Consider the following 11,381-nt stretch of genomic DNA (forward strand, 5'->3'; position numbering starts at 1 on the left):
CCTGCACTAAGGAACCTTTCAGTTTAGTTAGATGTAAAATTTATCCCACACCCCCATTGTTAAACATAAATAAAAACATATCACCCAAATTTATAAGTTTTTGTAAGCTTCAAAAGTAAAAAAAAAAATATATAACATTTGCTACAACTGTTGGTTATCAAATCTCCTAAACTGTGTTTTAAAGTATTTAAACAAAACCCATATAGGCTAACATGATGGGAAACCAATAAACGTTTAAGTGTACACATTACCTATGAAAATATAATAGCATGCCAGAAAGTTCGCAATTCGGCAACATTGTTTCTCTGCACACTACATTTACAGCAAGAAAAAAACATCTTTAAATTGGAGGGAAAGTTCACAGCACACTGGTGTGTAAAGTTGAGGTTATGTTAGTTGAGTTCAGTTACACAGCTCCTTCTGCTTTCCAAGTTTGATTCATAGATTGTATTTTGCACTGCTTTTTAAATCAGTTCATATTCAGGTAAGCTTATTTCTGTAATTTAGCCTATATTTGAATTTAAACATCTAAATTAGTTTTAATAAATTGTAACTAATCAAACTTACCTAAACAGTTATGTTCCAGTCTAATCTACTAACTGCCTTTAAGCCTAACTGCATTTTTAATATATGATTTTAGTCATATGATTTGAAACTCAAAACAAATAATAAAATATTTACCTAAACAAATTCAGTTTGTTTATGTTTACTTTTCAAGCAAGATGTTTACATTGATTATTTAGTTTAATCATTGACTTTGGATTCATAGTCAATGGTTAAGTACAAGTTTTCATCCTTGTATTTTAAGTGCATTTTTCATGCAAAATAATGTTTGATACATCAACATTGATTTTTAAATGTAAGCATTGTTATTTAAGCCTAATCTAATGACTTAAATCTAATTGGATTTTTGTATGGTTTTCAGACCTGGCTTCTGATTATTTTTAACATGACAAATGTTTTTAACCAAGTTTTAACAAAAACCTTATTACATAGGCTAGGTAGGCCTACTGTGTTATTGAAAATCAAATCATAAGTAAATATGATCTCAAACTATTAACAATTTTTTTTTCCAGGAACATGCCTTTATCAAACAAAGAAAAAATGGCCCGGAAAAGGGAACGAATAAATGCAGACCCAGATAAAAAGAAATCCCAGTTGGAAAAGGACCGTGAAAGGAAGAGGTTGTCAAGGGAAGCTGCTCTTCGGAATTCCAGCCAAGAAGAGATTGATGAACACAAGAAGAAAGAAAGGGAAAGATTTAAAAAATGGTACCAAGCGAAAAAAGAAAACCAAGAATCAACAGGTTTCAAGACTCCTGAAAAAGTGTCACCCTACCAAACTAAACAGTCAGAACGCAAGGCTATTAAAAGGGTGAGTAGCAGCCTTCCGTTTTCGCCAAATAAAAAGGCTCACATCGTTAAGTGTTTGGCTAAGCAGTGTGGACTAGAGCTAAAAAAGAAATCTTCTCCCAATAAAGAAGTAGCTGATGAGGACAGTTATAAGGAGGTTGAAGAGTTTTACAACAGTGATTTAGCAACTTGGCAGGCTCCGGGACGAAAGGACCATGTTATTTACAGAAAGAAGATTGAACATGGAAAAAAAGAAAAGTACACTGTACAAACTCGATATCTCGTAATGAGTTTAAAAGAAGCGTGGACACTTTTCAAGGAGAAAAATCCAGGTGTAAAGGTAGGACTATCAAAGTTCTGCAGTCTTCGTCCCAAACATGTTAAATGTTTTTCTGACATACCGCACAATGTTTGTGTGTGCTCTTATCATGAGAATATTCGCTTATTATTAGTGTCTCTAGAACCACACACAGGACTTTCAACCACTTTTAAATCATTTATTGACAAAGTTGTTTGTGACTCGCAATCAAAACTATGCATGACTAGAGGATGCCATCTATGCGTCAATCTGATTGATTTGTACAAACCAAAAGGGGAAAATGTACCCCTAAAGTACTTACAGTGGCAGAAGGTTGATGGGCACGTGCAGAAAATCGAAATATTGAGTTCGGTTGAGGAAGCATTTTGTGAGTTGACAACTCAGTTGAAACCTTTCTTGATCCATACTTACGTCAAGAGGAGACAAGCTAATGAGTTCCAGAAGATCAAAACACGCGTAAATGGAAATGAAATTTTACTTCAAATGGATTTTTCAGAAAATGCGACCATTCTACACCAAAATGAAATACAGTCAGCACATTTGACCCATAGCCAGGCTACTGTCTTTACATCGTATGCTTGGATTGCGGAAAATGTCAGTCAAAGCTGTGTTATTGTATCTGATGATCTGGAGCACACAAAAAATCAAATTTACTGTTATTTGAACTTCTTGCTACAACAACTAAAATCAATCCAACCAGATATTACTAAGGTCAATGTATTTTATGATGGAACATCAGCTCAATTCAAGAATCGCTTTATGTTTTCAGTTCTCCCTTTTCTACAGAGTAAGTTTGAGGTTGAGATCCACTGGCATTTCTTTGCAACTTCCCACGGCAAAGGTGTGGTTGACGGCATAGGATGAACCGTTAAGAGAAGTGTTTGGAACTATTGCAAAGCCAATGCAGGTCATGTTCTGAGCACAGCAGAAGATTTTGCCGAGATTGCTGCTTTAAGGAGCCCCAATGTTTTAGTTAAGTTCATTTCAAGTAAGGATATTCAAAAAGCAGTGATTGAGGGTCTGCAAATATGGGAGTGTTCCGTACCAGTACCTAACACTCACAAAGTGCATTATGTGACGGCAGCTGGATCAAAAGATTTTTTAATTGTAGGCGACACAAGCGACGATTTAGTAAAAAGAAAAGTAAAAATTGTTCAAAATCCGGAGTCTTCGGACAGTGATGACTCAGAACGGGAGTATGGCGAGCGTTTCGAAATAGAGAGAAATGACCTAAACCTTCAGGATTTAGTGCCTCAAAAAGACTGGGTTGTGGTTAAATACGATAATGATTACTATCCAGGTGAAGTACAGTGTGTTGAACAAAATGAAGCCAAAGTGAAAGTAATGCATTGCTCCAAGTCAGGTGCATACTATTTCTGGCCAACTGATGAAGACTGTATTATGTACAAAGCCAAAGACATTGTGAAGAAAATTGAGCCTCCTGAACCTTACGGAGGAACAAGAGACCACTATAAATTTAAAAGTATCATCGGTCCACTTCCAGATGTGCTCCCTTGAACACATTTTCTCATGTCTTACTTTTAGGCATATAACCCAAAGTGCCCATGAATTTTTCATTTCATTATTTTTTTTAAGACACTAATTTGTAGAGAATGGGTAATTTGTAGGAATTAAGAAGCTGTAACTTTTTTAAGTTAAATAAGCAAAATATCTAATAAAAGATGTAAAGTGTTTATCAGTCTTTTACCTTTTCCCTGAAGGTAAAATGTCAAACCATATTGTGCAACGTAAATGTTCGAAATTTAAATATTTTAAACCCAGGTATAGAGGATTTTAGTAATTTTATTTGCTCAGGCTCATTTAAATGCATGAATAAATGTTTAAAAGGGTTCATATAAAATTGTGAACGTTTTTTTACATTTAATTACTACCTATTATTTGTAAATCTAAAAAAATCACACAACCTACGTCCGACACCAAAAATTCTACGTCCGACACCGTAGGAGATTTTTTTTGTGTCAAAACTATTGAACCAAAAAACTTGAACCTAGGCTCTTTTTAAAGCTAATAAGTTTCTTTACATCCATGATTTTTTCTGTTGTTTTATCTCTTTAAAATTCACAGATTTTTAAAGTCAAATAAGGAAAAAAGAAATATCGATTTTGTGCACTCTACGTCCGACACCGCAGAAAAAATTTTTTTTAGCCATTAAAGATTTTAAAATTTAAAAAATGTTACATATGAAAATGTTCTTAAAGAACTGTTCTTTCAAATAAAAATACTAAAGATTAAGGTGTTTTACAAAAAGTAATTTTAAAGCATTAAAATAGCAGAAAAATGTGTCTGAAATCTACGTCCGACACCGTGGAATTGCCCCCCTGTAGAAATTTGGCAGGCTCACATGAATTAAAACAATTTAGCCAGAAAAGAAAAAGAATTGGTTAAAAAACTAGCTCTTGATGGTGAAATACACTGTATCACAGCAGATGTTCAACATGTCAAAGTAACGCCATTTTCTTTAGCAAAGCTAAGTACTATAAAACCAAACTTTGTGACCATAACTACTCTGTGCACAATCTGCCCACTCACCAATGTCTGCTATTGGTTTAGTGAAGTCGAAGGATATTTATCCACTAACTCATTGGCATCTTCTTTAATTGATTATTTTGAAAAGCAGTGTACGGATCTCCCTTTACCAATCGTTTTGTACACTAAAGGTTGTACTTACCAAAACCGAAATCAGTTCCTGGCGAAGGTCTTACTTCATTTTTCCAAGCAACATAACAAAACAAGTAACAAAAACGTTCTTAATAGAGGGTCATACCCAAATGGAGGGGGACTCTGTCCATGCCATGATCGAAAGAAAATTCAAAAAAGAGGAAGTTTACTCGCCTTACGAATTGGTGAAATAAACCAAAGAAGCACGTGAGATGCATTTTCCGTACGAAGCCAAATTTTTTATGACGATTTTTTCAAAGTCTTTAAAAAGGTTACTTCTCTTTTCTAATAATCTGAGAGCTCTCATAGATGTTAAAATTAAGACTAATGAGAGCTGCAGCCTCTGAATGTTTTGCACGAGCGCATCACCACACAACACAACGCCGAATAATGACAAACAATGTCAACAACATTTAACAACAATTAAGTAGCAACATGTCGTTTCTGTTGTCGTGTACCAGTCGATTAGATTTTGTGTCACTAAAACAAGGCTATGTTATTGTTCTAGATTAGGAGACTGGTTGCAAAAAGCTCAAGAGATAGTAGAACTAAAATCACTTAAATCTTCCACTGCTCAATATCCGTCACCTCCCTTTCTTTCCCCATCATTTGACAATTCTAATCCACAGTTCGGCGTACCGACCACTTCCTCCAATTCACTGACCACGTTTCCTTCTTCTGCCACATCTTTATGCCTGTCACCAATCAACACACGTAATTGTGCCTCATCACCCAGCAGGCTGACTTCAAGTCGACATCAAGTTTGTCACCCAAGTTTGTCACCTAGGCCGACATCAAGTCCGTTACCGACTGTTGACCGTTGTATATTCATCCACCTGGATTGGAATATTTATCAATCGTTGGAGCTCCTTAACTTATAGAGCGTTAAAGTATTAGTAGTTAGTAGTCACTATTTTAAAGCAAAGTAGTCCTTTCTTTGATTTTTAAATTAATAGCTGGTGGTTCAGAATGGAATGCTTGTTCACTCTAAATGCTTAGGCTATAACCAGAGTGAACTCAGAACTAATTTGATCAATTTAGCACAAATAATGTATCTTATTTTTCAGGAATTTAAGAAAAGGAACTATTTTCTATAAGAACTATAACTATAAGAAAAAGGAGGAAGTTTTTTAAAAACCCGCAAATTTAAAATACTTATGTGATATTTATAGAGAATAAATATGTTTTTTCTGGAAATGTTTGATTTAGTTTGTTTTTTAATACTAAGCTATCAACATTTCTTTTTAAAAAATCTGCAGATTCAAACTTAGGCACTCATTATAATTAATGTTAGGTATTATAAAAGAAAATATTTTTAAATCTGACCAGGTAAATGGAAGTTTGCTTAGGCCCAGTCTGTAAGTTTGTTTTGAATGGACCTTAAAAGTAACTAACAAAGTAGAGGAGATGAGCTTATTTGAAAACATGATAATGACAGAGATTACCTTAATTTTCTTAAGCGATTAGATTTTGTATCACTTAAACTATGCTATGTTATTGTTCTAGAGTTGGGAGACTGGTGGCAAAAAGATCAAGACATAATAGGAGAACTGAAAGCACTGAAACCTTCCACTGCTCAATATCCGTCACCTCCCTTTCTTTCCTCATCCTTTGACAATTCTCATCCACAGTTCAGTGTACCATCCACATCCTCCAATTCCCTGACCTTGTTTCCTTCTTCTGTCACATATTTATGCCTGTCCCCAATCAACGTCCGTACTTCATCACCGAGCAGGCCAACTTCAAGTCCCAAGTCATCAAGCTTGTCACCTAGGCCGACATCAAGTCAGTCACCGACAGAGTGCGCGGTAAACACTCAGGACTTGCTTCATCCTCAGCCCAAAGATGATGTAAGTGTTGTGAAAAATAGATGCTTTTAAGTCCAATACAATGATACACAGGAAATACAATTTAATTACATAAATTCCTGTTTTTGGTGCATAAAAATGCTTTTGACATCGTTTAACCTTTTAACATTTTAAGACAAACACATTTTTATTCAGCCAATGATAAGTAGTGTAATAGAAGCTTTAATTTACTGCAATCATACCGCGATCGTCAGCATAGGTAGTGATATAATATATATACATATTTTAATGTATGCCTTTCTAAAACAGTTTAAAACGATTTGCTTGACTCGATTAATTTAGTTTGCCATCGACTGAGTGCCGAGGAAATTCGCCAAAGCAGTTATGTAGCAATTCAAGCAGATGAAACCACAGACGTCGCTACACTATCTCAATTGGTTTTTATTGTTAGGTATGAATTATATGGTCAAATTAAAGAGAGATTTATCACTTATGTCAACCACAAGAGTTTGAATGCTGAGGGAATTAGTGAGGCTATTTTTTATGAATTGCAGAAGCAAGGGCTGGATAAAACCCTCGACAAAGTAATAGCCCAGAGCTATGACGGCACGGCTACGATGAGTGGGCAACATACTGGCGTACAGGCTAGGGTGAAAACAGTTTATAAAAACGCCCACTACGTTCATTGTTATGCACATCAATTAAATTTAATTGTAGAGAGGTGTTCTACTCAAAACAAACAGATTAAGATACTTTTCAGCAATATTGAAGGATTTTCAGTTTTTTTTTCTCAGTCAACAAAACGAACCAAAGTTCTTGACGACATCGTTAAAAACGCGTGCCAAAAAATCCAGCTACTAGATGGAATTACAAATTTAATTATAAATTTCCTTCTTCTGCCACATCTTTATGCCTGTCACCAATCAACATACGTAATTGTGCCTTACCACCCAGCAGGCCGACTTCAAGTCGACATCAAGTTTGTCACCCAAGTTTGTCACCTAGGCCGACATCAAGTCCGTTACCGACTGTTGACCGTTGTATATTCATCCACCTGGATTGGAACATTTATCAATCGTTGGAGCTCCTTAACTTATATAGAGCGTTAAAGTATTAGTAGTTAGTAGTCACTATTTTACAGCAAAGTAGTCCTTTATTTTTAAATTAATGACTGGTGGTTCAGAATTGAATGCTTGTTCACTCTAATTAAATGCTTAGGCTATAACCAGAATAAACTCAGAACTAACTGGATCAATTTAGCACAAATAATTTATCTTTCTTCAGGAATTTAAGAAAAAGGAACTATTAAAAAGTTGCAAGGGACATAAAAACAAAACGTCAAGCCATGACACATTGTCGAAAAGTGATATTATAAAGAACCTGACTGAAGAAAATGAATCATTGAAGAAGCGTGTCAAGAAATAAAAGGAGAACTAAATCACTGAAACCTTCCACTGCTCAATATCCGTCACCTCCCTTTCTTTCCCCATCATTTGACAATTCTAATCCACAGTTCGGCGTACCGACCACTTCCTCCAATTCACTGACCACGTTTCCTTCTTCTGCAACATCTTTATGCCTGTTGCCAATCAACGTCCGTACTTCATCACCGAGCAGGCCGACTTCAAGTCCCAAGTCATCAAGTTTGTCACCTAGGCCGACATCAAGTCAGTCACCGACAGAGTGCGAAAATTGTGCCCTAGCTTCTGCAATTCACCAAAAATAGCCTCACTAATTCCCTCAGCATTCAAACTCTTGGGGTTGACATAAGTGATAAATCTCTCTTTAATTTGACCATATAATTCATACCTAACAATAAAAACCAATTGAGATAGTGTAGCGACGTCTGTGGTTTCATCTGCTTGAATTGCTACATAACTGCTTTGGCGAATTTCCTCGGCACTCAGTCGATGGCAAACTAAATTAATCGAGTCAAGCAAATCGTTTTAAACTGTTTTAGAAAGGCATACATTAAAATATGTATATATATTATATCACTACCTATGCTGACGATCGCGGTATGATTGCAGTAAATTAAAGCTTCTATTACACTACTTATCATTGGCTGAATAAAAATGTGTTTGTCTTAAAATGTTAAAAGGTTAAACGATGTCAAAAGCATTTTTATGCACCAAAAACAGGAATTTATGTAATTAAATTGTATTTCCTGTGTATCATTGTATTGGACTTAAAAGCATCTATTTTTCACAACACTTACATCATCTTTGGGCTGAGGATGAAGCAAGTCCTGAGTGTTTACCGCGCACTCTGTCGGTGACTGACTTGATGTCGGCCTAGGTGACAAGCTTGATGACTTGGGACTTGAAGTTGGCCTGCTCGGTGATGAAGTACGGACGTTGATTGGGGACAGGCATAAATATGTGACAGAAGAAGGAAACAAGGTCAGGGAATTGGAGGATGTGGATGGTACACTGAACTGTGGATGAGAATTGTCAAAGGATGAGGAAAGAAAGGGAGGTGACGGATATTTAGCAGTGGAAGGTTTCAGTGCTTTCAGTTCTCCTATTATGTCTTGATCTTTTTGCCACCAGTCTCCCAACTCTAGAACAATAACATAGCATAGTTTAAGTGATACAAAATCTAATCGCTTAAGAAAATTAAGGTAATCTCTGTCATTATCATGTTTTCAAATAAGCTCATCTCCTCTACTTTGTTAGTTACTTTTAAGGTCCATTCAAAACAAACTTACAGACTGGTAAGTTTGTATTGGTATATGGTAAGATTGTTTGACTGGTACAGCGGTTGCAACTGATCGGTAGTATGTGCTGGCAGTTTAATGAGCACTAGTTTGTTGTCAAAAGCAAGCTTTATCACATCTACTGACAGGTGAGATAGGTAGCCGTCAACAATTATCAACAGAGGCCTTTCAGCAGGAGCACCTGGGATAAACACGTTTTTCATATAACTGAAAAATGTTTCTGACGTCATCCATCCCGATTCACTACTGTCGTATGTTGTCCTCGGATAGCACTTATCCGACTTCCATTCACTTCTGATGGTACAGTTACTTGATTTAAAAATAATGTGAGGTGGGAAAACCTGTGCGAAAATATATGCTTTTTAAGTCCAATACGTTGATACAGCAAATACAATTTAATTATATAAATTCCTGTTTTTGGTGCATGAAAATGCTTTTGACAAATTTTAACCTTTTAACATTTTAAGACAAACACATTTTTATTCAGCCAATGATAGGTAGTGTATTCATAATTGGAATCATAACTGTTTCATGATCATTGTACAAGCTTTAATTTACTGCAATCGTACCGCGATCGTCAGCACAGGTAGTGATATCATCTAGATATTCGACATAGGTACAATGAAGGATTTGAAGAATGCTGTTCAGTTAGTACAGACAAAAGCAGTGAACCAGTCTGAGGCATCTCTTACATTTAATATTCCTATAGGTACACTCCAGTTACATCTTAAGAACCCAGGCAAGAAAGTGGGAGCTGGTAGGCCTACTGATTTGACACTTCACGATGAACAAATCATAGCCAACACAACAAAAGCTTCGTCCAAATGGGGCTTTGGACTAACCAAACAAGAGTTTTTAAAATCTGTGGCTGATTATGTGAGTTCCAATTTAATCAAAACACAGTTTAAGGAAAATATTCCCGGAGATGATTGGTTCCTCAGTTTTAAGAAGAGGCACAACATTTTCTTAAGAGTACCAGAAATCAAGCAGTCTGCACGCTTTGAAATGTTTATTCCAGAGAGAGTCCTACCATTCTTTACATTATTGGCAAATGAAATAAAATCCAATCGTCTAGAAAACAAACCAAGCCAAATAGTCAACCTTGAGACGTGTTTCAATCACGACCCCTCCAAAGTCAAAGTTCTCGGTGAAGTTGGGCAAACTCTCAATCGAAGAAGCATTGGATCTGGTAGAGCGAACACGACTGCTCTAGCATGTGTGTCTGCTAGTGGGCAGGTTTTCCCACCTCACATTATTTTTAAATCAAGTAACTGTACCATCAGAAGTGAATGGAAGTCGGATAAGTGCTATCCGAGGACAACATACGACAGTAGTGAATCGGGATGGATGACGTCAGAAACATTTTTCAGTTATATGAAAAACGTGTTTATCCCAGGTGCTCCTGCTGAAAGGCCTCTGTTGATAATTGTTGACGGCTACCTATCTCACCTGTCAGTAGATGTGATAAAGCTTGCTTTTGACAACAAACTAGTGCTCATTAAACTGCCAGCACATACTACCGATCAATTGCAACCGCTTGACAAAGTCATGTTCCGATCATTAAAAGAGGCCTTTAACAGGCGCTTGATCAAGTGGCAGAGGGAGAACTACGGATTTACGTACCGAAAATGTGACTTGGTGGAGGTCATCGGTGATGCATGGCCTGCAATGACTACACAAAACGTTCTGAAAGGTTTCCAGGCTACTGGCTTTTTTGATCCATCACGCAAGTTCCCCGTTAACCCGCAAGTAATCATAGACAAATTCCCAAAAGAACAGCTTGAGAATTTCAAGAAAACAGATGGCTTCAAGGAACTTGTCATAGCTTGCGACATTGGGCCTACCGAAGACGAACAGAGAGTAGGCCTACCTGAATCGCCAGATTCTTCCATGATGGAGGCACAGCAAAACGCTGTGGTTCCTCATCTTCAACGAAAAGAATCGTTTGAAAGTTTGATGCTGCGAAAATTGGAGGCATTGAAGGAACTAAGACGAGGGAATAAAAAGTCAAGGCGAGATGAGACTTCGGGAGAAGTTGTAACAAGCCCAGAGTTTTTTGAAAAAAGCTGAAGAAGCTGAGGCTTAATCACATAAAAACATTAAATATCCATTTCCTCTTTATTTGTTTATAACTTATAACTGTTTGTCAACTATTTCCTGAGTTAACGTTTCGATTCTCATCAGATTTTCTAGATTAAACCATAAAAATTGACAGTACTTAAAAATCTCCCCGAGGTTACGCATGATATTGTTTACGACGAACGATGAAAATAATGGAACAAGTAACCAATCATTTAAACAAACGGGTGGCAATGAGGAACGACTGTATTTATAGCATGGGAAAGCCGTGTCCTCAAAGGACTTCAAAAGAGGAGTGGTTGACGAGCCGAGTGTAGCCCTGAATATCAAATAGATCGGAAATATTTCATTGCGCTGATAAATACGTGACTACTTTAATCACACAAATATTGAAACTTTAGAGCCGTTCTAAGTTATATCGTATA

General features: G+C 36.5%; 1 protein-coding gene across 1 annotated transcript; it reads left to right on the plus strand.

Annotated features, from left to right (window-relative positions):
- Positions 1-9,498: 9,498 nt before the first annotated feature.
- LOC128984492 (uncharacterized) lies at positions 9,499-10,947 on the plus strand. The gene has a single exon (XM_054403821.1). It carries the CDS (start codon positions 9,499-9,501, stop codon positions 10,945-10,947), a length of 1,449 nt encoding a protein of 482 aa, XP_054259796.1.
- The last annotated feature ends 434 nt before the right edge of the window (positions 10,948-11,381 follow it).

This window comes from Macrosteles quadrilineatus, unplaced genomic scaffold (assembly GCF_028750875.1).
Source record: "Macrosteles quadrilineatus isolate MER2022 unplaced genomic scaffold, UCM_ALF_1.0 Scaffold_2__2_contigs__length_208266976, whole genome shotgun sequence".
NCBI lineage: Eukaryota > Metazoa > Arthropoda > Insecta > Hemiptera > Cicadellidae > Macrosteles > Macrosteles quadrilineatus.